General features: G+C 40.9%; 3 protein-coding genes across 8 annotated transcripts; all 3 read right to left on the bottom strand.

The window, feature by feature from the left end:
• On the bottom strand, positions 843-11,389 carry LOC8074858 (ubiquitin thioesterase otubain-like). Of its 3 annotated transcripts, XM_002441761.2 has the most exons (10): positions 11,143-11,389; positions 10,066-10,383; positions 9,156-9,224; positions 8,986-9,069; positions 8,754-8,900; positions 7,814-7,848; positions 7,674-7,729; positions 7,511-7,602; positions 7,065-7,235; positions 843-1,424 (listed from the first exon to the last, which is right to left on the bottom strand). In XM_002441761.2, the coding sequence occupies exons 1-10, from the start codon at positions 11,350-11,352 to the stop codon at positions 1,344-1,346; spliced, it is 1,263 nt and encodes a 420-aa protein (XP_002441806.2). In that variant the 5' UTR covers positions 11,353-11,389; the 3' UTR covers positions 843-1,343. The 3 variants fall into 3 exon arrangements, with proteins under 3 accessions (XP_002441806.2, XP_021321832.1, XP_021321831.1); XM_021466157.1 differs by lacking the exon at positions 7,065-7,235 and having other exon boundaries at positions 1,152-1,424; XM_021466156.1 differs by lacking the exon at positions 843-1,424 and having other exon boundaries at positions 5,127-7,235.
• LOC8074857 (probable WRKY transcription factor 46) lies at positions 14,774-21,461 on the bottom strand. Of its 2 annotated transcripts, XM_021446440.1 has the most exons (4): positions 21,348-21,461; positions 17,789-18,130; positions 17,568-17,672; positions 14,774-16,160 (listed from the first exon to the last, which is right to left on the bottom strand). In XM_021446440.1, exons 2-4 carry the CDS (start codon positions 17,866-17,868, stop codon positions 15,668-15,670), a joined length of 678 nt encoding a protein of 225 aa, XP_021302115.1. In that variant the 5' UTR covers positions 17,869-18,130; positions 21,348-21,461; the 3' UTR covers positions 14,774-15,667. The 2 variants fall into 2 exon arrangements, with proteins under 2 accessions (XP_021302115.1, XP_021302116.1); XM_021446441.1 differs by lacking the exon at positions 21,348-21,461 and having other exon boundaries at positions 17,789-18,224.
• Positions 21,955-25,477, bottom strand: LOC110429806 (CBS domain-containing protein CBSX1, chloroplastic-like). Of its 3 annotated transcripts, XM_021446438.1 has the most exons (6): positions 24,963-25,477; positions 24,692-24,880; positions 22,892-22,967; positions 22,736-22,807; positions 22,200-22,267; positions 21,955-22,162 (listed from the first exon to the last, which is right to left on the bottom strand). In XM_021446438.1, exons 1-5 carry the CDS (start codon positions 25,287-25,289, stop codon positions 22,209-22,211), a joined length of 723 nt encoding a protein of 240 aa, XP_021302113.1. In that variant the 5' UTR covers positions 25,290-25,477; the 3' UTR covers positions 21,955-22,162; positions 22,200-22,208. The 3 variants fall into 3 exon arrangements, with proteins under 3 accessions (XP_021302113.1, XP_021302112.1, XP_021302114.1); XM_021446437.1 differs by having other exon boundaries at positions 21,955-22,267; positions 24,963-25,476; XM_021446439.1 differs by having other exon boundaries at positions 21,955-22,267; positions 22,892-22,961; positions 24,963-25,474.

The raw sequence follows: 26,043 nt of genomic DNA, 5'->3' as shown, positions 1-26,043 counted from the left end.
GCAGTTTCTCCCCTGGATTTCTACGGAATGTTTATTTATAGACAGAGGGATCCAATGGGAATTTTACAAAATAAGTTGTTTAAAAAAGTTTGACTTAGTCTAACCTAGAATGATATTTCGTTTTGGGAGGGAGGGACGCACCAAAATTCGACCAAGCTTCCCATGTCTCATTAGGCCCTCGTGCAAACTATTTATCTAGCAAAAAAAAACACATCTCATTTCAAATTGAAGTTCTTAGTCTCTTGTTTAGTTCACCCCGAAAACCAAAAACTTTTTAAGATTTTCCGTCATATCGAATCTTGCGGCACATGCATGGAGCATTAATATAGATAAAAACAACCTTTAAACCGCGAGACGAATCTTTTAAATCTAGTTACTCCATGATTGGACAATATTTATCAAATAAAAACAAAAGTACTACAGTGTCAAAATCCAAAAACTTTTTGGATCTAAACAAGGCCTAAGTTGTCGTTAGGAGCAAAATCCTTTCAAATGCTTCCAATATATATTTTTTGCCAAGAGATTTCAGAAATATAGGTACACTGCTCCAATTATTGGAGTCTCAGCTCCATTATGGTATCATGGAACATTTTTCGCTCGTGAGAACGAACAATTTCATATATACTATGTTTTGTGGGGGAAAAAAAGGAAGAACAGTTTGACATTAGTCGAACACATTGTCATGACCATGTTCAACGGTTCCGCGTGATGATCAAGGTTGGCAAAAAAATTGTAAAACTCACTTCTAGATTAGATTGACAAATGGACAGAAAGGTTGCTTCATCCAGGATTCTAGATCAACAAATGGACTGATCAAGATTGCTCAAAAAGAGAAAAAGGAATTCAAGAACAGTGGCCAATGCATTTTGGGTGTGCAACATCATCGATGCTCATACTGCCATGGTCCAGTTGAATGTACAGCAATAAGAAGCCAACCACTGCGACACATGGTGAGGAGGGTCCACATGTAAAATAAAATAAAATAATAATAAGAATAAAAACTCTGCTCCGCTCACTCCCCCAGGTTCTTGTCCCCTTCCACTCTGGGGTTAAGGGCATACTCTGGCCAAGGAAAACTTGGGTCCATCCTTTTTGGCGGAGCCCTATTAGCTGCTTCTTGCATAACAGGAGGAGCGGGAGGCATAGCTTGTTCCCCCGGAAGCGGTTGATTGACCGACGAGGCGGTACTTCTACTACGCCCGGAACTGGCCGAATCATCTGCCAAATCAGATGTATACGTGAATAAGGGCGAATTGGAGCCCGGGGGAGCCATCATCATTTCGGCCTCGGCAGAAACCTCCTTTTCTAAAAAAGAAACTTGGGTCCATACAACTGCTACATATTTATGGAACATATTTGTAGTAACGATGGCTATATAGAAAAATGGAGGCCTCATCTCCTCGAACGATATTGCATTCTTTCTTCTACAAAAAGAAAAAACAACCTTATCAAGATTGATCTTAAAAGCATATGTTTGTGTCTAACACAAAAAGAACTCTACTGAATTTCAAAAGGTCATGACTTCATTCAACATAAAAAAAGGGTACCAAGTATACTGACAATAGGTTGCTGATGCCTTATCTCAAGTTGATCATATTTCAATTCCATGGTGTCCCAATTTTGACAGCCCGAATGGCTACAAGTCCTCAGTTCTTATTCTACCGATGCTTCAAACTACTGAACTACTTGATAAACAAGCAGTACCCTCACCGAATGAACAGCATTATCTAGTTTCCGCTCTTGTAAGGAACTAAAGTGTTATCAGTGCTGCATGATTCTTCAATAGGTGGACACTCTCAGATCTAGGCGACTTACAAAAGACTTAAGACATTGCACTTTAGGACAACCCTCAATCGGATGTTTATGCACTGCTTGCCAGCAGGGCAAGCATGAACACTGCAAGTCTCCTGGCTTACTTTAGCCTTTATTTAGCAGTTCGTGATGGTGCTTGATGAAACCTCTCCATGGATCTCATAGATTCCTTTCCTAAAATGTGAAGGATGCAATGCTATCCTAGAGATTGTTGACAGATTCACCTCTTAACTCTACAGCATCCCTTCACCACACTGATTGCTAAGGTATTCCTAAAGCATATCTAAAGCTACCTATTCTGCTTCACAATATTAAGTCTGATAGGAACAAGATTTCCACATGTTCTTGCTCACAAGAATTATTGAGATTGTAGGCTAAACCAGAGTTTTTTTCCCCGAAAGGATGGCAACAGTTTTGCGGCTAATTTTATTAGAAGAGAAAAGGAGAGTCATGGCCCAGTTTTTAAGGAAAAAACCAGGCCCAAAAACCTTACAACTAGAGGTGTAATATCCGACATTAACTACCACATCTAGCTCAAGAACAAAAAAAAAAAAAACAAAACACACGAAGCACAACTACCTCACCTCCAACCAGCTAAACTCAACTTGCCTAGGAGAAACACACTGAACAAGGCTAGAAAAGCACCATCTAAGAACCACAACAAAGGCTTGCTAAGGGCTTTAGCATTGAGCGCCACTTACTATAATAGAGAGGCCCACATGTGATGTGACATATCCATACTACCTAAGCTAGTGTCAATAAACAAACTGAAAAGTCTGAAAAAACGCCTATATATACGCCTTCCATCCCACCCACAGCTGGAGCATGAGAAAGGTTCAGATTGCTTGCTGACTGATAGAACCTTGGACGATGTTGAATTGTTAGCATTCCTTCCCCACAACACTTGATGATTTCCATAGTTTCCCAAGTGAGAGAGATGTGTTCAGACCATCTGGCTTCCCTATGTTGCTTAGTAAGAGAGCAATAACAGGTGTTGTTCGTGCTCTAACAATGCTTGGATGGCCTCCATCCATACCTTGGTGAGCGGTTGATCAAAGTGCTGGGCAAATTGTTCAAAGAGATCTATACTTGAAGATTTTTTTTTGAAACGAATCAGGCAGGAGAGCTACCGATTATATTAAAAGAAGAGTTCCAGACTGGGTAGTACAACAAACAACCTAACAAAACAACCATACACAACTAAAGTAACTGAAACATGTAAAACAACACTAATTTACCCCAAAGAACCGATCCTCCACAAACTCCTCCGCAATAGCTAGCCAAGAAAACACGCATCACTCGGACAAAAGTCATCGCCAAGACACCAAAGTCACACTTGCATCGTCGTTCAAGACCCCTAGCGAAGTGGCAAGAAGGCCTCCGCCACAAAGTCCCAAAAGGCATGGCCTTTTAAACTCATCAGTGACTTGAGGAGGTCTGGTGGCAACAACTCCTTTAGGCCAACTACAATGTCTTGCATTGCATCCTCATTGATCTTTCCATCCTTCCCAACAACACCCAAATCCTTTAATACATTGTGTTTTGCAATGCGACCACTTCGACAAAGCGAAGATCTATCATAGGACTTGCATGTGTTGATGTCTTGCAATTGTGACCAATGGTGAAGGTGCATGTATAGGAGGACACATTAGATCATTCTCCTCCATAGCTATGGCCATTGAAGAAGGTGCTGCAATAATTGATGGATCCTCTATACAATTGGGCACTTCTTCGTTGACTTCAGTCGTAGAATGCAAAGGGTTGTCTCCAAAGGTAATGGCTTCTTCCTTGACCTCGGTCATAGAGTGCAAAGGGTTGTCTTCAATGGTGATGAGATCGATAGGGTCCTCAATGATCACTTGTGAGACAGCTTCCTCATCATCGGACGCATCCTCCACCACAACAACATCCTCAATAGGTGTGACGGTCTGTAGCAACAAGGTCCTCGAGGGCACCGCAACAGCCTTCTCAATGGTCATCTCGTCACCAATAGAATCTGCACTAATCACAGATGTGTCCTTAAGCACCAAGGAGGCAGTGGCCGTGCAAGCCTCCACAAGAGAAGCAAGAGTCGACGACGTCACTGAAAGGCCCTCGGTGGCTTGCTCCATGGGCATCTTTTGACGAATCCCTGTGTCAATCTTCCTTGTCACCACCTCATTGGCGATAGGGATTGTTGTGTTCATTGTCTCCTCAGGCCCCAAGGAGTTGGAAGGCGTATGTGCCAACATAAGAGAAGTGAGGATTGGCGATGTTGGTACGTAAGTGATGAACTGGAGAACATGGGCCAAATAGCTCAAGCATGTTGGGAAAAGAAGTATGCTCTTCATGTGACTCTGCAAACTCCAAATGGTTGGCCAAACATGCCAACCACAACTTGATAGTAGAAGTCTCCTCCCTCAGGGGACGCAACATTTCCTCCAAACGATCTACAATCAACTGCTGAAGCTCTGATCGCAAACAATCTACAATCAACTGCTGGATCTCTGATCGCAAAGACTTTGTCAGAGGTGTGGCTGTGGACTGAGCCACAGGGCTCGATAAAGGCATGGCCACGACCTCAGCCCAACTCTTTGCCTATTGAGCATGGTGAGGATGCACCAAAGAGGAGTTGATCCACGAAGAAGTAGAAGAGATGGAGCAAAGATGGCAGTGCCGCTCCCTATGTCCTGGGCGACGACATCTAATGCATCGAAAAGAATCTATGCAAGAGCTGACTTGGTGATCTCGTGCGAAGCAGCGGTAACATCTACCTCGAGCCCATCTCTTGAAGCAATGCTTCGCTCTGACTCTGAAGCACTTGGCGGTGGCGATGACTAAAGGTCATCGCGACACAAGCAACTCTTTAAATCCACAGGCTTTTCCACGGTAGCGCTTGATTATGACTTAGGGGATAAAGCTCCTAGTTTCTTAACAAGGAGTTCTTGCCAACTTTGCTTTTCGCTTTTTCAACAAGCCTATTGCTTTTGCTCTGTGGAGGAGGTTGTATTGCAGTATCTTGGGCTTTCACATTTGGACTTGGTTGTTGTCTAATTAATGGGGGAGTAATTGGTCTAGTAATTGAAACCAAAAACTCCTCGATGCTCTATGCATCTTGTTTGGATCAAATAGAACCTAGCTGAATTTATCACAATCATATCAAACTTCATTGGGCCACACACATTGTAACGTGTTATATGTCTCTGGTTCTAACTTTAGGACTATGCACTAGGGGCTCAGTACCCTCCTGTTTCTCTTCCCAAAGAAAAAACAAAAAAAAAACTTTAGGACTATGCCTCCACTGCTTTCCAATAGTTCTGATGCTAATACTCTGCTATAGGATGGGCAGGTAAATTTGATCTCAAGAATGAACTGAGTTGAGTTCAGAACAAAATGAAGATACAAACTGATAAGCATCGTTCTCCAAATCAATTTCAGGTTGATTATGGTAAATCGTCAACCATGTGCGAAGCTCCCTTTAAAGTACTTTGGCCCATTTGCAGTACTAAAGTGCAAGGAATTTAACAGCATACCACTTAGCTCTATCAGAAAAATGCAAAATTCACCTTGTGCTTAATGTCTCAACTTAGTGCACATCAGTGCTCCCTCAGATCCCTGAGCTGCCTGATCTGGGCAATATGTCGACTCTTGCCAGAATACATCTTGGATAGGAGTTTGGTAAATGACGGCAGTGCTTCAGCTGCTGCTCAAGTGCTTGTCAAATGCCAGATCCAAGAAGGATTGCAACGTTGTCAAGCAGTGCTTTTGCCTGCCACAAAAGCTAAAACATGCAGGCGCATAGCCATAAGGCATCTCTGTAGGATATCTGGCATACAACTGAATGCAAGGCACTGCAGGGGTACATGTTGTGATTGTAATTCTTTCCATGTTTGTGTGAGGGCCATATTGATCAGTGTGAGGGAGACAGTAACTGATGATAACCTAAACTAAGTGAAGAAACAAGAATTATGTTTCTACATATCTGATCTTCTATAAGTTACCTTCCTATTTGTCTATCCCTCCCTCTGCTGTCTCTGTTCTCTGCAGATCACTCAACTCCAGTGACCGGGAAGCTAGCACCAACATTATAGTGAACATAATGGACAAATTGTGCTGTTGGAATTAAATGCCGCAGTTCAGCAACTGACCAAAAACAGCCAAATTGAATGGCTGAAGTTTCCACTATTATGCATGTGTTTGAATGTCATGAACCATTCATGCATCATGTCTAGTAGGGGGCGCTGTATGTCCATAACCTTCCACTTGAAGTAAAACTGTATTTCCAATTTAATCTCGGAGATGGCTTTAAATTTTCTACTCAACAACACTATTTGTACCATGCAAGCTGCAGCAATACACAAGATCGATCCAGTCTCCATTGGCATCCACATGAGTTTTCCCAGAAGAATCACCGCTCACATACTACATTTTCATTTGATTAAGTCTGTCAATGCTAATCTTAGTTTCCCACAAGTGTCTTCAAAGATTTTTCACAAGAAAAATACAAACTCCATATCATTATCAATTTAAAATTCTTTCTAGAACACATCCAACTTTTAGCAAGTGTTACCAATCACTGGCCAAAGGAGAGCCTGCAGTAACTGGGCCTCTCAAAAAATGCCTTCATGCTGCAAATTCCGGTATTATCCAAACCACATCTTTCTGTATCAGAAAACAACTAGTCCTTCATATGCTCTTACCAAATATGAATCTTCGATCCATGCTTCAGCAACAGGAAGAACATCCATAAGAAAAAAAAAATCTAACAGATGTATCCCACTGCTCCCAGTGTAAAGAGTTCTTCCCACTGGTATTAGTGCCCTTAAGTCTCCAGCAACATGAGAAACAATGCCTCAGATTTTATGCCAAGTCCAAATTTATTTCATAGACTGAGTGCATCACCACATCCCAGCAAATGGAGTATTTTTTGTCTTGGGCAAAAGTGTAACCAGATACATTTTGAAAGCAGATGCACAATCAAACACCCATACTAGAGTACGTTATCAATAGGTTTCCATGTTATAACCCAAACAGTTTCGGTTAGAACTGTTCACCATAGGCTGCCACATACTCGCAATTCACTTGCGATAAAGAATGTCACATCGATATGGCCTACTCAGTAAGGAGACTAAAGGCATGTGATCAGATGAAAGTAAGTTTCCAGCCGGCATGGCTGAGTTACTATCATCCCTTCCTTGCTTTGGATGTTTGTCAGTTGCACTTGAGAGACAGTAACTTGTGATTAAATTGAGAGGTCCTGATGTTGTGCTTACTCTTGATTCTGATTGAGGAAAGAAGTCAAAGCACTTTACTTGCGCAATCCCATTGTCCATGGTTCCGTCCACGAGTGCCAGGTGCGTTGGGATGCCAAGTGCATTTGATAGAGCACTCATTTGTAGCGTGTTGGCTTCAGCGTCAAAGGGACGCACTGATGCTATGCAAAACTGTTACAAAGACACACATGCAGAATAGTGAGAGGTATTTGTAAATGGAAAAATAGTATTGGTCAGCTTGGTCCTTCCATATTTACCAAAAAAAAAGGTGACCATATTTTATTTCTAGGGTTTGCATATTTATGCTGACAGAAGACTAACTTGGGAAAGTGAGGATATCGTTAACAAAATATAATTGTTAAAGCAGCATAAGAGGAAAATAATCTACTAAAAATGAATCAAGCATAATTTCTGAAAATGAATGTATAGCAGCCAGAAACACTAACCAAAAGGGCTTGGGTTTGCTCGAATGCTGGCACGTAGTCTGCATGATGTGTTCGGATATGAACCTCTGTCAGCAACCTAAGCAAACAAAGAACTAACCAAAGAAAATGTTACATAGAGAACAAAAAAACAAACAACACATCCCAAAAAACAACGTATCCTCACTCCTGGATGACGTAATCTCCTGTAGGCTTCTCTTGTAAAGCTCATCAGCATTTAGCCTAGAAAGGAAAAATAAATAAATGTTCTGTAAACATAAATATTATTCAAAGAATTGGATCACTGGTGTAATGACCTAAACATACCCATTGGCAACTGAATTGACCAAGTTCTCAAACTCCTGAAAGAAAATAAAGACATTTGTGGTGATTAATATAATCACTTCAAAGTATAATCTCAGGAAAAGATACTCTTAAGTAATGCATAATGACATGCCATTTTCTAAAAGTACCACATAAAACATAATCTTAATAGATAGTGAAAATGCAGGGGAAGTGGAAAAGAAAAAAAAATGCATACCAGATAGTAAAGTGCATTTTCAGTGCTGTGTATAAATACGATATAGTGTTCAAAAGAAAAGAATAATTATGATATAGACCCAGATATATGTGATTATTCATGAGTTTTTAAGTTGGCTTTGTTCATGTACTCCATGTTATCTATGTGTCTGTGCACTCCGTCTTGTTATTATTTTAAAACAAAGTTCCCACTTTTCCCATGTAGGGGATAAGAGCACAGGTTTCTATAAAATTATAAATTATGCCTTACTATTGTTTATTTAAAATGTTGTCTTAAAGTCCAGAGAAATACAAATTACATTTTTTTTCTCGAATGTGCAGGATAGTTGTGTTTTATTGCATTAAGAAGAGAAATTTGAAGTAAAACACACCCTAACACATTTGTGATTTTTTTTTTCTCGAGCAACACATTTATGAAGTTACATACACCCCACAGGAACAAGAGAACGACCAGGCATGTATAGCAGAGAACTAAGATGAAGCCAACTCTAGCTGCAGCAAATCCCTAGCTCCAACCATAAAACAGATCAGAGCCACATTCCCAGCAGTACTTGAAACCTTTGAAGTAAGAGAAAAGGCATGGGGTACAATAACTATTTAGGCAACTAATAGATGTCCCACAGGATTATTTTGTGGATAACTGGTTGAACTGATCACTAGGAAAAATTTAGGATAAAACAATCAGACAATACAAAATCATGCTTTTGTAAGTTGAGATAATACTTACAGAAACAACACTTGAGAAAAATGCTTCAGGATTTGAGAAGTACGCACTATCCCAATGTAAACGACAGAAATTCTCTTTGGACCTTGCCACACATTCCATTAAGCGAGTGACCTCATCTTGACTACCTTGCATTTTCCCAAGGTTTTCCTGTTTGCAAGCCTAGCATGTTAAGATTTTGTCCAGAAGAAGAAAGCAACAACATCATCATGAACAAGAGAACTGAGATAGTTACCAAGTAAGAGAAAAGGAAAGCTCTGTAAAAAGATGATCCATCTATTCGCATTTGTCTGATGCAAACATAATGCTCACTAAGAATCTGCATAAAGAATGATTTTCAGGAATGCAGAAAGCAGTTAATAATGACAGTGCTTCTAGAGTCAAGTTTGTAAGGTAAAAACAAACCTTAAACTTTTGCTGAACTGTAGGATTTTCAGCAGCTGCACGAACAAAATCAGATAGTGGCACTGGCACCTATGGTTGTAAGAGAGTTAGCATCACATAGGCATAATAATTGACACTTAAGATGATCCAGATAAGTTATGCTGAGGCAAGGCATGGGGCACACGAGTTTACTTTTTTTTTTACAAAAAATGCTATAAGATTCACGGCAATATGTCTTTGCGTAAAAAGACTTGCAAGCTAGCTAGTGCTTGCAGTAAACATTATGAACCCATGAAGTCTCTGGTAACCAAGTATTCAACATTGTTTAAGACATACTTAACTTTCTGGTTGACTTTCACGATATTTTCATTGTACAAATACTGCAGGGGCACACTGTATCTGTTCATGGCAATATTTACATTTTTTTTCCAGGACACCAAATTACAAAAACAAGAATTGTTTTAGTGTGAAAGACCAAATCTATTTTATGGGTAACATTTTCTCGATAATGGAACAGAAACATCCAGCCTGACCGAGAGATGCATCAGCTTTATTTTTAATATATTTAAGAAATCATGACTGGAATATCTAAGCCAAGACTTAGGACGCACTCAAGGAATCTGAAAACAGTCCAGGAAATGTTTAGTGCAAATCATCATCACATATTTATTTCCATTGATTAGCAAATCTTATCTACAAACACAATGAACAGGGTATGGTCAGGGCATCACAGAACACAGATGTTTCAATAGAGAACAATGGTAAAACTTCTGGATACTTAATGATAGTTGATGATGGTATGAAATTTCAGATGCCAGACCATTTCATTGAGCATGAAAAAGAAACTTCACTGTGAAGGAGAAACAATTCATGATTAAGGAACAAACAAGTAAATTCAGTTAAGTAGCTTATGAGGCTACAATATTTATACCTGGCATTGTATTGCCTTCTCAAGAGGTTCTGGGGTTACAAAGAGGCAGTTGGCATAATTGTCCTTGGCAACACGGTTGTTCTTTGGCGGGCGGAGGTATGTCTTCTTGCCATCTAGCAGCTGTTGCCAATTCTGGCGCAGTGAAAAAAACTCCTGTGTGGTGAGCGGCTCACAACTTTGCCGGCCAATATAACCAGGAGGATTTTGTGGATCACTCGAGTCCATGCAAAGAACTTGAGGATCACTCGTGTACAGAGAACCCCATCCACTTCTTCTTTCAAGTACCTCCAGCTCATCGTCTTCGAAGCCCTCATAATCCTGGTGAGATACAAGCATCAGGTAATTCATGTTTTCCAAATGGAAGCAGTCAAGCAGGGAGAACACAATTACATAATCCCAGTAAATTCACCTATTTTATTCTACTACTAGTCAAATGACGGACGCATAATCTAAAAAAAAAAAAAAACTTCCCAGAAAATATGCAAGTCACGGAATGATCTCTGGTATCATGAGATGTCCATTTACAACAAGATACCAAGGGGGAAAAAATCCAAATAATGTGTTCAACGTATACCGAGTTTTCTTTTCACGAAATACCAAGAGAGAAAAAGAAAACAAAGGAAACCAGCCTGCAATTGGATCAAATCCCTTAAGGAAGCCCAAATTGTGACACACAGTAATCTAAACGGATGATTTTGAATAAAGCGACCAAAAACCTCAGAAGGCAGGAATCAGCCAGAACGTGACAATCATTTCGCAAAAGACACCACAAGAAACGGCCAGTCGAAATTTCCGTGGCACCACTCCGGGACATTCAGTAACCGGCATTGCTTTTTCCCGATTCCCCTCTCTCCCTTGGCTTTCCTCCCAAAATCAAGAACTCGCCAATGATCAATCAAATCGGGAACGTGTTCGACCCAAAATCAGCCTACGACCGACCCAATCGAGGAGCCCTCGCCTTCTATCAGAACGGGAGAAAGAATCCCCAAGAAATTGGGCGCAGCGACTCAAGAAATCAAGAACCTGCCAACGCCCCGAACCCCAAGAGACCCGCGTGAAGCTGGAACAAGCACAAACCTCGTCGTCGTCGTCGTCGTCGTCGTCGTCGGGCGGTGGCGGTGAAGGTGGCCGCTGAGAAGAGGGTTCCGGTTGCGGCGCGGGGCGCGGTGCTGCTCCGCTGTCGCCGTCGCCGCCTCCGCCTCCGCCACCTGCGCTGCTTCCCGCGCTGGGCTTGTACGTCAACTTGTGCGGGGTCTCGCTCTTTTCTGGCGTTGCCTTTTCTGCCATTTCGCCGAGTTCTTTTGCAGTTTCTCCCCTGAGTTTCTACGAAATGTTGACGCGCTACTTCTTGGTGGGTCAGAACATAGCAACCGCTATTTATAGGGATCCAATGGAGAATTTACAAGTGGACAGGTATTTTCCAGAGTTTTGCGCCTTTCATTATGTGTGTGGGGCGTAGGTAAAGAAATTGTTCTTGTTGCCTACAAGTAAAATCATTTTTTATTTCATTTTTTTTGCTTGGTAAAAGATCATGGCTCCTCAATTTATTTACAAAAGTCATGGGCACAGAGCCTGTTCACTTGGCAGAAAAGTTATAGCTGAAAATACTGTTCACTAACTTATTGTAAAATAAAAACACTGTTGAATAGTTAGCAGATTCGATAGATAAGCTCAAGTAAACAGGCTCATGATATACTAGCAACAAAGGCAGTCCTATCGCGGGGTGGTCTATAGAGGACACATGCAGTGTAGGTATAGGCTGATGTAACTCACGCTCCATATGTATTGTACACAGTAGAGGGAGGAAATGTGGATGTCCTAAGTACTTGCACTGTCATTATACATTTAGGATCTACTAATTAGAAAATTTACGAGTGGATAGATTTTTGTTTTCTGTGTTGCAACAAAAACATACTCCCTCTATCCCAATATATCTATTGTCGAGACGACAATAGAACGTCCCAAAAAAACGTCGTTGCCTATTCCCTGTCCTAGGTTGTAGTTGTTTGTATTGCACCACATCACGTGTTGTCGGCCAAGCAGTCTTATCTCTTCCCCCTCCCACTCATAGCCTCACACACCACAGATAGCTCTTTTTTTCTAAACAAAATCCCACCTCCTCCCTAATCTCGTCGCCCTCATCCCCAACCTTGGCGGCTGCATTTGGCCGATCAACAACCTCACCATCGCCACCCTAATCCCAACATCTTCCAAGAGATTTTGATCCTCTTCATGTTCAGCTAGGCTCTTGTTGAGATCAGGCACCTTCTCTCCTCTTCCTCCTCTAGTAGTGTGTTTAGGCCTATTGCCATAGAAGATGGATGAGAGGTGAATGGATCAAATTAAGGCAACGAAACGGTTGATAGGCTTTCATTTCCACATGTTTAGAGAAAATGCGTGGGGGCAATAGTTTGAAATTTTAGTTTGCTTTTGCGGTGTAAAAATGGAGCGCGGGGTTTATTTTGGCACCAGGTGGTGTTTGCCGCCAAGTGAAATACACTTTTTGGTGTCCTCTTTGATTTGTTTAAGGCTAAAAACATGTACTGCACGTTTAGCTATGAAAAGTGGATGTGAACTCCGATTTGTTTAATGTAATAAAAAGATTCAATGGATGGTGTTTCTTCATGCATTAATAGCATATATGTCCAAATGATACAGATTTTTTTTAGACCACGCGAAGGCGTGTTTTTCATTAAGTAGAAAGAGTGTTAAAACCCGATAACAAACGGGTTACCAAGTTACAAAGCAGAACACCAGCATCAGCTAAGGTAACTTGTTTTGAAAAGCGATTACAGAGCGAACCAAATTTGCTACAAAGCCATGGAGCAGCTTAAACCCGAGCAAGCAGAGGACCGAGGTGCCTGTTCCCAGCTGCTAGCCAGCAGGCAGCCTCACTGAAGATGAACGCAGCCAGGTCAGGCGCCGCTGCAGTTCTTCGATCGAAGGTGCGGGCGTTGCGCTCGTTGCGCTCTTTCTAGAGCGACCAACCCACTAAGAAGAAGAACGAGTCGAAGCCACGTCTAAGTAGCTTTGGGACCAGCTTTCTGCTCCTGAGCCACCATTGCATTGCGTTTTCTTGAGCCACGACGACGACCTCCTGCAGCTGAAGCTTTAATAGACAAATATGCCATACCTGCCGGCTAAACACACAGCCCAGCAGGATATGATTCATCGTTTCTGGCGCCTGATCACAGCATACACAATCATTGGAGTCCTACTGGCCATGTCTAAACCTCCGATCCCTGGTCCAGCAGCGACCATGCATCGTGAGCCAAAAGAAGAATCACACCCGAGGCGGACCAAATGATACAGATCACAAATCATTCATAGATAGGGGTGCCAGGGTATTTTGTCACTTGTCTTAGTTACTGGATTAAGTGTTCCAACGATAGATATATTGAGACGGAGGAAGTATACATTAGAGTCCTCTAGATGACTTGAGATTCGGTGATTTATTCAAGAATTATGTTATTTGTTTTAATGTCTTGGAATCAGGTTATGCACAGTTCTTAACTCGCATGAACGTAAATTTTGAGTTTGGGACATACTCCGTATACAGGATAGAGAGGTGAATTATAGTATTATTATTATGGGAAGTAAAATATATTTAACAATAGAAAGTATATCCTTTGACTTTAGTAATTAAAGGTGAGTAGCCGCAACAACTATAGCAACGGGTGCCCAGAGTTCACGAGAGAACTCTGCGAAGCCCCACTAACGGTAACTTGCTCCAGTCCGGTTTTCCTCCCTTAACTCTTAACTCTAATCTAAAAATCTAGTAAACCACATTCCTCAACTTTTCAAACCATTTATTTTAACTCTCTAAAGATATTTCAAAGGTGGTTTTACTACTTTGAATAGTGGTTTTGTTACAGTGACGTGATTTTGTCTTTTTTCTTTTTTAATTATTTTAGCTGAATATTTTAAAAATCATAATAAATCATAGATAAATCATAAAATAGAAAATCTAGTTTTCTTGGACTCCTCATAAGTAGATCTACACAATAAAATATAATATGGTATGTTTTAGTGCAAAGTTTTTGCTATAAAGGTCTTGTATTTTTCTTTTTTATTTATTTTGGCTAAATATTTGAAAAATCATAAAATAAAAAATTCAATTTTTTAGACTCCACATGAGCATATCTACACGGTAAATATATAATATGTATGCTTTAGTATAGTTTTTTTGTTGTAGCTTTAGATCTATGATTTTCTGTAATTAATTGAAATAATTTATAGTTGCAGCTTCTATAATTATTACGTCGAACTAAAGCATACACATATTATATGTTCATTGTGTATATATACTCATGTGGAGTCTACCGAAACTAGATTTTCTATTTTATGTGTTTTCTATAGTTTACTATGATTTTTCAAAGATTTAGTCAAATAAATAAAAAAACAAAAAGGACAGAACCTTTCTAGCAAAAACTGTGTACGAAAGCATACCATAATATATGTTACCGTGTAGATCTATTTATGTTGAGTCCAAAAAATTGAATTTTCCATTTTATGATTTTTCTTTAATTTATTATGATTTTTTAAAGATTCAGCCGAAATAATTAAAACAAAAAAACAAAACCACTAGCAAAATCACCATTCACTGTAGCAAACCACCTTCGGAACCATTTCAAATGCACGGTTTGAAAAGTTGAGATTGTCCGGTTTTAGAGTCAAGAAAAAAAACAAACTTTTGTGAAAGTTGTGAGAGGAAAAATAGACTTTGTTTCTCCATTTTACAAGCCCACAGAGGTACAATACAGCCCAAACACACAAACAGGCCCCACACACCGAAAGACTTTCACATATTGGTAGAGAAACAGTCCCAATCCACATGATTAAAAGCATGATTAAAGTGAAATCTTCTGGTCCATGTGCCAACTCTAGAGATCCGATTGAGCTAAGATTGTCATTTTTTGTCTCCAAAACTTAAACTGTTTATTTAGAGACAGAGAGCTAAAGCAATGAACTGTTTACTACAATAATGTACTACTAGTACTTTGGTAGAGAAACTTCAATCTGCATTCTTCACATGTATCAATATAAGGATAACCCAGGTGGCCATCGAGGCAGTAAGTTCACTGAAGCCACTGTAGTCTCAACTCGCAAGCTCCACTTCAACATTGAACTACAATAGCGCAGGACATATTTCAAATTCGCTACTATTTCAGTAGTAGAGCTAGCAGAATCACCAGGCAATACCTTTTGTCAGGAATTCCATACAAACTACAATCATCCCTAAACAAACAAATGGTGCTACCTCAAAAACCAGTCTATCACTATAAAAGAAACTCCAATGCCATTCCTCACGTCATATTCAATCACGAATGTGGCTTCAGTCTACCAGATAAAAGAAACTCCAGTGCCAGTGCCATTCTTCACATCATATTCAAGCACAAAAATGTGGCTTCAATCTGACAGTAAACAAGTAAGCAACAGCCAACAGTGAACGAACATCTCTATGGGGACCTGTAGGTTGGGTCCCTGTGGTTCATGCCCGGGACGGCACAGCAATGTTACTTGCCTCCAACGCCCACATATGACTTCACTTGGCGCTCAAAAAAAAAAAAAGAAAAAAAAAGAAACGGCCACCTTCTTCTCATCACAAGAAATGGAAGTACTCGATGCATCTGGACTGACCGATCGGTAGCAACGTCCTCGTCCTCGGGAGAGAACCCATGCTGCTGGAGCTGGATGAAGAAGCGCTTGCTCCTGAAAAAGTGTCAACCTCCATCTTAACCGGACTGTCATTACTGGTAGGAGACGGAGACGATGCGGCGGTCCACTGAAACTGGCTTGTTGCATAGGCGCTCCTCTCAGCTGGCTGCTGGTTGCCTCTGAAAGAATGTGCAATCGGTGACTGTGGCTCATCTCTGAAAGAATAATGCGGGCTGAAGCAGATTGACACCGCTTTGCTCGAGGCCGATTGTGCGGCAACGTCTCTCGTGCTTCCTATGGGATTTGAGATGCTGCTGCAGGTGTGATGGTTGAAGTAAGTGACAGAGAACAACGGTGGGTCGCTTGTGTCCTTCTGTTGGACTTGCTTTGTAGCCGGGCACTTCATGTCGTTCTTGTAGGTGCATCTGTAATAGAACCTGAAAACAGGATGTCATGTACTGAAATCTCACATCGAAGGGAAAGAGGTGAATTATTTGGCCAAAAGTGCTGAGGGCAATCTAAATACTTTTACCGACTGCTTAGTGCTTACAATAGGATAATTTACAGCTTACTAACCAAAATAGTCTATACCCACTTTTCACTTCTTGGTTTTGTGATAAAATAAGTACCTCTAAGTCTTCCACTACTGATATTAGTCATGTCCTTTCCCAATCTATTAACACTTAGTCTACCTAAATTAGGTGGAACAAAATTGATAAACACCTTTGAGACATCTTCTACCTCCACCGCCTTTTAGGAAAATATACAAAAGTTCTGATCTGTCAACATGCTCTTAACGGGTTAACAAGACACCGTGGGCTAACAAGACATCGGCATTCCAATCACTCTCCACGAAAGTTAAAAGAAAGGGTAGCGGAGACTGTCGGCATTCACACTAGTAATAGTTGAAAAATGAGTTCGAGAACAACAGCGCTAAGCAAATGATGGAACTTTTAGTTGCTAGTGAAAGTATAAGATTTGATTATTTGACAAGTTGCAAATGGCAGGTAATAAAGGTGGCATGTGGATCGTATATTATACTATATTCATATAGGAAGTAACACTTTACAAGTTTTTATTTGTCTAGTTGAGTTGTCAATAATTAAGGATGATCGCTGCTGTGAAGGTTATTTTCCTAGTCCAGTAATCGTTACATAAAACAATTTGATTCTGTCAATCAACCAACCTATATATGGTAACAAAAAGGGGCAATTCATCATTTGCCATTGTAAAATTTTGCAGTTCTTTATGTGCCACTGATGTCTCAATGGCATACAGGGACCACCTGTGCCACTAACAGTGGCAGATAGAGGATTATGCAAAACCATAATGACAAGAAAAGGATTTCTTGTCTACTTAGGAGTGACTAGTAGACAAACACACAATTCGATATATCCTCCATCAGAGGTAAACAAAAACAGTGGAATGGTCAAGAATTGTGCCTACAAAACCACCATGACATGCTTCATTTAAGAAGAAAATTACAGTGTTAGAGATAGGAAAAGCATGTGTAGTTCATCTTTACTTATTATACTACTGGAAGCCATTATAGAACAAATTAAGGGTATTAAAAACTAGGAATTCTTCCAGTAAAACAAGGCATGCAAAGCTTGTTCCTAAATTAATTCCAACGATTAGTGGTAACTGCCGTCAGTAGGCAGTTCACCCAGTAACAGGTCCTACAAACTCATTACAAATATAGTAATAACCAAATTGACAATTCGTAGTAGTAAAGAGAGGTTCTTGCACACAAAGGGGATGCATGCATGGAGTGAAACAACAAACTCATTTGGAGAATAAAACTCTATGGCAAGGGGATGAAGAATCCAAGAGGGACTAAAAACCTTGGGAAGTTGGAGTTGGAGAGCTTCTTCTCGCCATACTTCCTCCACTGGTGCCCGTCGTCGTAGGGAGCATATGTGTCTGAGGTCCAGATGCGCTCATCTTTCCTGCCAATTTTATTTTTACAGAACAGAAATTGAAGAAAAGGGCATCAAGAGTGAAACTGATGAAGCCGAACAAATTTCACAGCAGAATTTAGGAACAAAGCTACAACGAAGTGTACCTGATTCTTTGCTGCTGGGCTCTGGCAGCCTGGTGGGATCCCAAATCGCTGAGATATGTAGGAACAGACTCGAGAGCCATGGCGAGGATGATGGAGGAGGGAGGAGAGCAGGAGGCGTTTCTTGGCAGAACAGAACTAGGCAGCTTGCGCCTGGGACTTGGAAGAGCTGACCACCTTTATTTATAGCATTAAACAACGACGGTGCAGGAGCATTCTTCAAGGTTAGCACGCGTCACAGCCTCTGTCTAGCTGGAACTCCACTTAACGGCACTGCAGTGTTTTTTTTTTGGTTGTCATCCTCTTCCTTCATTTTGTTCTCAATGGCAACAACAAAGCGCCGTCCTGTTTATTGGATTATTGCAATTGCAACCAATTAAAGTTTACAAGCATTAATATCCTTGAAAGCAAAATACAGAGTATCTAAGAGCATATGTCAAGCTTTGTTTCGTTGTCTATGCAAAAGCAATAATGAGTAGAAAAAACAGAAGAATAATCAGGCTGAGATCAATAAAATTGGGCAAACACATTGAGAGAATATCATGAAAAATAAGAGTTTCTACATATTCCCCTTTTTTATCGCTAGATGTCAGTCAAATAGTTTCAGGAATAATGTTAGTATCAGTAAGCAGTATTGGAGAAGAGCCCGCCACATCTGACTAAGTAAATGCCATTATCAACACAAACCCATGTGCAGGAGGACAGCTAGCTCAAAGCCCTGACTCTGCATTTCTTTACATTTCTCAAGACTCATCTTGGTCTTATATTACTTGTTAAATAAAAAGGAGGCACAACTTTATTACAAAATCTTGGGTTTGGTGGGTTGATCCCCACCGGCACAGGCTAGCATAGAGAGGAAATAAAGAACTTATAATAGTACATCCCTTTGAACAAACTTTCACCAACTAGTCATTTTCAATGCAGTCCCAAGAGGCAAGAGGGAAGCATAAAATGAAAGAAGATAATTAACCCTGTCAGCATCTCCTGATTAAGTAGTATTAGTCATCATGCTAAATTGCTAATGACCTCATGGACAGAAAACAAATGCTAGAGGTATGTTGAAAATGACATGCTTTACATATTTCTTTCCAACTTCGAATAATGATACAATTTTAAATCTCTTGGCTGGTTGTGAGGTGCTTCTATGCTCTTCCAAAACTTAAATACACAAATCCTAAAGCAACACCGCAGCTAGTGGGGCAGTGATCGATTTTCACTTTTCAGTAGGGCTTTCCTTTTAGTGTAACTTGTAATTAGTTTATAGTAATTATCACCTTGTGGGCTTCCCTTTTTATTATAATTACCTATAATGAGTTTATTATTGTCCCTTCCTTTTTGTGGGCGAATAAACTTTGCTTGAACATGGCATTGGAAATAAAACTAGTGATATAATAATGTGCGGACTCCCTAGTGTGCCTATGTTTTTTAGGTAAATAAATAAATAAATAAATAAATGGTATCTCTCTCTTATGAAACATAATTTTTTTCTCATTATTTCATCATCTAGCAGGTCAACTTTGTGCACTAAATTTGATATTACATTATCGATGAGCATAGATCAACTTCGATATATTACACGATGCTAATATTTTAGTCGTTGAGATAGTGGCTATAGAAGTAGCCGCATCATCTCGCAGATTATTTTTTTGCCGAATCAGCCGACCAAGTGGACTTTCTGGTCACCAGGTTCAAACTGTCAATCCTAGTTTATTTGCTACAAACACATGCAATATAATACACAGAGAAACAGCTCACCCAACTACACTTTTCCTTTCTTCTCTTATGCTATAAAGAAGAGGCCTCTTGTATTATTAGTACCAAACCGTTGTAAAAATTTATATCTGTAATGCAGTAGTACATATCTAGCCTCAATCAAGCTGACGGGAGGTACAAATGGGCAAACTCTGAACCCCAAATACTTCCTTCAGAAAACGAAAAATACTGCCTGTTCAAAAGAATGGACGACAGTCCCTAAAAAAAGAAATGTTCCCTGACTATGCATGGTTTCATCAGAAGTGTCACATATATTTGAAAATCGAGAGAACAGAGAACTCTTGGAATATAATTCTCTGCTCTTCACTAAGCCTTCAGAAGTTGTTAAATTACCCTTTGCATCTAAATTGCGGTAAACGACCAACAGTTTACATAAGTAATGTTTGAGCCATATTTAAGGAACGGGTACTCCATGAAGGTTGAATGGCAAAACTAGGACAAGATAGAACAGTTCGAATACAAAGCCAGTTCCATGGCTCGGGTTGTTGTTGTTGTTGTTGTTGTGTGTTTGTTTGTTTTTTTATTTTTTATGTTTTTATTACATTCGTGCCCTTTGCAAAGACTGAACAACCTAACCTGAGACTACTGATGTGTTAGCTGCCCCAAAGCTAAAGCACCAGCCCTTACCCAAACATGACACTGGCCTACATCCTCCTGGCTGCTAAAGGGTCATAAACAAAGGGAGGGATGCTCTGGAAGGACTGAGCATCCCTTGATTGGATAATTAGAGATTAATGGGGGACATAAAACAAAGACGATATCAACCTAATTAATCCACTATATCTGCAAATTGATGCTGGTACAGGGTGCTCCCATGTGCTGTTGCACTGTTTGCGAAGAATCTCGCTGTTTATGTAAACAGTTTTCTGTAATATATACTTGGGGCGGTGGGATGGTTCCTGGAAGCTTAGATCAATTCAGAAGTGTACTACCTGGGATTGAAATTGAACAGTGCTATCTTTTGACAGCTGATCGATCTGTGTAGCTAATCTTTCTTTTCTGATCTCTTTGACAGCAGGATAAAGCTAAAATAACAAAAATAAAGCCAGGCCAAGGAATATATTATACCATTCCTCCCCCCTGGTAGTCTGGTACCATATATCAGCGCCGGAAACATCACAATTGGATGCCTATGTAATATCGCGGGTTCTAATTCTAACCGCGCACACTGAATTTAACCCTTCCTTTTTAGCAAATGGTATCTCGCGTCTGACTCCGCGTAAGGAAAAGAATTTGTGCTCAAAGGCGATGAACGCCGCACTCGAATAATATTACTTTGATTGATAACATATACCACCACCCCCCATGTGTAGGAGTCAAGTAGTGTTTGTTGGGAAGACAATTTAGCTGTCAGATCAGATGTTGAATTCGTTGAGGATTCCTAGTTAATTAGTTTATGCAAGGAGAAGCAGCATCTAGAGAGGCAGCTTAATTATAATTAGGTACTAGTAATAATCTAATGTATCCTGGAGCCTGCTGCTGCGGCAGTCCAACAATATTATATTTGCAGACTTGTGGCTGCAATAGGATAGGATAGTACTAGAGTGACTTGGGTGTTGTCGGTGAGAAAAAGAGAAATGGATGGGGATGGATTGTTAGCATCAAATCAAACGAGATACATTTAAGCAACGATCCAGAAACGTGCTAATTCGAATGAAACGGTGTTGGGTAGATGTACATGCCAGTATGCTACTGTACTACTAGATTAGGACTCAGAAACGAAGCACACGCGTGCATATGGAAATTTGGAAAAGTTGCCAAATTATGCAGTAAAACAAGTCCAAATTACCGGTCGCCGGGTGCAGGCATCTCGAAAGCCATCAGCCGGATCGGGAGGGGAAAAGCTAGAAGGCGCGCGCACACAATACGCCATCGCGCCGCGCTCGCGTCGGCAGCCCGAGTTGGTCGGCCGTTCCGGCGGAGACCGATCCACTGGCTGGCCGGAGCTGGGGAAGGAGGCGGGATGCGAGATGCAGTTCTTGGCTAGGGCCGGCTTCCGGATGGGCATCAACCATTTGTTGGGCTTAGGCCTCAATTGGGCTGCTAGACGAAGTTGGCACTCACGGCCAGGCTTGGCTGTGATGGATCAGCGGCAATGCTCATGAGGCCTGCGCCCTGCCTGATTAGTTTTCCAGCCCAGTCCCAACAGGGATCGCGAGCCCATCCAAAAAAAAAAATCATCTTACATGTCTCTATATTTTTTCCTTATTATCTACTCCCTTCATCCCACAAGTAAATACATTTCTTTGACTGCTACGATTAATGTTTGACCATTTGTCTTATTTAATTTTTTTATACAAATAATAAAATAAATAAATTATTATAAGAATATATCTAACAATAAAATAAGTCATGATAAAATAAATTTTTAAATAAGATGAACGATCAAACATGAGTGATAGAAGTCAAAGAAATATAATTATTTGTAGGACAGAGAAAGTGCCATATATATGGGATGACATGCAACTTTAGTTTTTTTTTTTTGAATTACAGACACTCACACAAACTATGATACACACAGCAGAGTAGACATGCCCACCGTTATTCTCGCTTGCACCTAGGGCAACACGGGGTACCGACTAGTTCAACTGATATTTACAACGGGCAACATCTGGCGAGAACAAGCCTAACAGGGGAGGGGACCTCACTCTCATGCTTTGTTGTTGTTGGCCTCAAGTGCCTGGAATACGTCCGAGCGAGTCACAATTCCTGTTACCATCATGAAAAGGTAAAAAGGTTATCACGTGGGCATCACTTGTAGAATCAGAGTAAGAAACTAGCACTTAGTTTATGTACCGCAAATGTATCCTCATGTGGTAATTTCAACTAGGTATTTTCAGTTAATCAAAAAAAAAAAATCTGGATAACAGTAACAGGTTCCTGAATCCAGATCAACTACGTTTAGCTTCCACCTAAAGTTAGCTAGACCATTAGCATTGTATTGCATCGTGATTGCTTTAGTGAAACCTTATTGTCACAGACTCACAGTTTGCAGTTAACTTGTCAAGGGCATGTTTTAAAAAGTTTACCAAGTCCAAAACCAAAACAGAGCTCTTAACAAAGCAAAACAATATTCTCCAGGGCAGCTAGTAAAACTGCACTGCTGAAAAGTTTAGTTGCTCGATTATTGATGTACTCCTAGTCCAAAAAAACAGTAAGTGATCTGGAAAACCTTACCGATCACTTGTTGCTGTTCATTCACAACCGGTATCCTGTGAACCTTCTCCTTAAGCATTAGTGCTGCAGCCTCTGCTCACATATCCAGCAGCAACCTGTTAGCAAGTTGTTGTAACCACTTCAAGTGTTGTTAGGGTAGACGGGAGTAAAGGTTACCCAAGACTGTCTTCTCGGGCGTCAGGGTTATCGCAGGAGATGACATGACTTCAACTACAGTTGACTCCATCTGCATCTTGACAACAAGGTTGAAAAATTAGTCAATAGCTTGCAAACTGAAGATATCAGAAATGGCTGCATCTTTATTTATTAACATGCTCTGAGCACAGATTTCATTAAAGAAAAATATTTATTTATCCCACTAGGAAATGTTTCTCAACTACTAGGCCCATACAAGGCCTGGGGCTGAGCTGTTTATAAATGTAACAGAATTAAAGATACCAGTCAAAGAACTGAGTGCGCTAAACCCCACAAAAAAATATTTATTCCAAATGGGAGGAACTCTCATCTCTAAAATGCATCAAACAAACTAACAAAAAGAAATTTCTGATAAGAGAAAATTCAATTGGATTCTGAGCATCTGACTGCAAACAGGCTAACATCTAAATTTATATTTATGCTTTTCAGAAAATACTTTAAATGTTTCAGGACTGAGCAACTTTTGAAGCAGGTAAGCTAATTTGTAAAATATATCATTAAAACCACTGACCGAATCATTGCAAAATCGCATGTTGGAGGAACAATCTACCCGTTTGAGTTAATTCTATTAGGGACCAGAAATTTTCACTAAGCTCTAATTTTTAGGATTGGATCACTTGTTTATCTTTTCTGTATGTTGCTCACTTTAGCATGTCTGACACAGCAAGCATCAGACATGCTACAACCCTTGATCTTTTTTTTGAACGCAATGGCAGGAGGTCTGACTTTCAATTAAGATAGAGGAAGAGAGTTTATGTACAAGACAACCCTTGATCTTGACTTTGATCATATCCCCAAGGATTACTTTGTGGTTCCATATTCATGTTTCTGGTCCAGCCCAGATGCTCTCAACAGGTAGCACAGTAGCTCTAGCATCCAAGTTAGTTGAGATAACAGATAACTCAGTAGTGTTTTATATAACAAACTGAGTGGAAATTAAATCAGGAGTTCAGAACCTAACAGTAGTGCTGTATTTCAGCTGTTATGCTTACATTACATACTACTCGCTCCATCCTAAATTGTAAGTCGTTCTGGCATTTCTTGGATATATAAGTTTGTTACACACTTAGATATACATTACTCCCTCCGTCCACGAAAGAATCAATTCCTAGGATCCGTGCCAGTCAAACTTTTTAAAGTTTGACTAACTTTATAGAAAAGAGTAACAACATCTATAATATAAAATGCACATTATATGAAAATATATTCTATGATGAATCTAATAATACTAATTTGATACTATAAATCTTAGCATTTTTTTCTAAAAATTTGGTCAAAGTTTAAAAAGTTTGACTTAGGACAACTCTAGAAATTGACTCTTTCGTAGACGGAGGGAGTATTATGTCTAGATACATAGTAGATATACATTATTATGTCTAGATACATAGTAGAAGCTATGTATCTTGAAAAAAAAAGGTCTGAGCGACTTCAATTTTAAAATGGAGCGAGTACAACTAAGAGTACGATGAACGATCGAGCAAGGGAATGACACCAAACGAGATGAAAATGTGGCCAAACTAAACTGCAGAGAGCCAATTGATGATATGCTTTTACAAAATTGATCCACAGTATTTCTGCTAAATGCTGGCCACACAGTTTCCTGGGTTTTTTTAAAAAATAAAACATTGTGGTCCTCCAATTAGGTTCTCCATCCCCGTTTTTCATGATTTGATAATTCTATATGTGTAGGAACATCCCAATTAAGCAATTAACAGGCATAAAAAGAAGTGACAGGCAACGAGGAACAGTCAGTGAACCGACCCCATTGGGCGCCTTGGCCTTGTCCTTCTTGGAGATCACCCCAACGCACCTGCCGTCCTCGTCGACCACAGGCAGGCCCGAGAACTGCTCCGCGGCGAAGATGGCATCGACCTCCGCGAGGCGCTGCCCCGGCGTGGCCACCTGCACGGGGCGCGACATCACGTCCCCGAGCTTTGCCGCCGGGCTCATCTGCCAGCCAAGAACAACCAATCCATACCGAATCGTCCCAGATCAAGAGAGACAGAAAAAAGGGAGAGGAGTCGGCGGGTACCTGGTCGGAGGTGACGATCCGGGACTCGAGGTAGGCGCGGAGGTCGGCGTAGCTGAGGAGGGAGAAGTTGCCGGGCCACTCCCCGGACAGGATGCCCTCGGGGTACTCGTCGATGGCCGGGCGCAGGTCATCCAGCGCGGCGGACGCCACCAGCGCCGCGCCATGCCGCGCGTTGCCGCCCAGGCCCAGGGCGCGCAGGGCGGCCGGCACCGGCGTCGGCGCGCGCCGCGCCAGTACTGCCACGGAGGATGGCGGGTGGACCGGTGGGATGGGGACGACCGCGGCCTTGACGGCGGCGGAGGCGGGGGCGGAAGGCGCGGACGCCATGGGTGGTTGGTGGGTCAGGGTGCGAGCGCAGAGCGCGGAAGGTGACCGGACGTCCGGACCTGCTGCCGTTTGGCGGCTGGCGCGTCGTCTGTTGCGTGCACGCTTGCTCCGGTGGACGCTGCTCCTGCTTGCTGCGGGCCGCCGGACGCCGGTGACGGTCCGGTCTCAAGTAGGAGTGCAGGTGGAGTGAGTGAGAGTGGAGTGGAGTGGAGAGTGTGGTAGAAATCTCTAGATGGGCGAGGGCCCACTCGCAGGTGGCCACGCGGCTCTCTCTGGGCTCAGGTGTGACCGGGTCTTTGTCGCCTTGTGCGGTTTGGTTTCGAGAAGTTAATTTTTTTTTAAATTTAACTAAATAAATATAAAAATATATTAATTTTTATGAGTAATATATATCATTAAATTAAACATAAAATATATTTTTATTATATACTTATTTGCAGATGCAAATTTTGATATTATCTGATATATGACTTGTAGTGATATTGCTTATTCTTTGGCTTTTCTCATTTAATATAAAAATAATCAAATTACATCATCTTTTTAATCGTAATTTTTTTTCTAATTATAGATTGTTTTAATTTTTAAGCTAAATGTGTTTGTTTGATTCCATCAATGAACTAACACCTATAGATTACACTTGATAGACATGTTAGTTCCTAATTTGATTGTCATCAATTATCAAAACCTACATCGGAGGCGAATGCACTTACAAGCTGTCAATGCCTTTCCACAAGAATCCCATCACCTCCCTCTT

This window comes from Sorghum bicolor, chromosome 8, assembly GCF_000003195.3.
Source record: "Sorghum bicolor cultivar BTx623 chromosome 8, Sorghum_bicolor_NCBIv3, whole genome shotgun sequence".
In the NCBI taxonomy this organism is placed as follows: Eukaryota; Viridiplantae; Streptophyta; class Magnoliopsida; order Poales; family Poaceae; genus Sorghum; species Sorghum bicolor.
The sequence above is the reverse complement of the archived record's forward strand: the minus strand, read 5'-3'. Positions and strand labels throughout refer to the sequence as shown.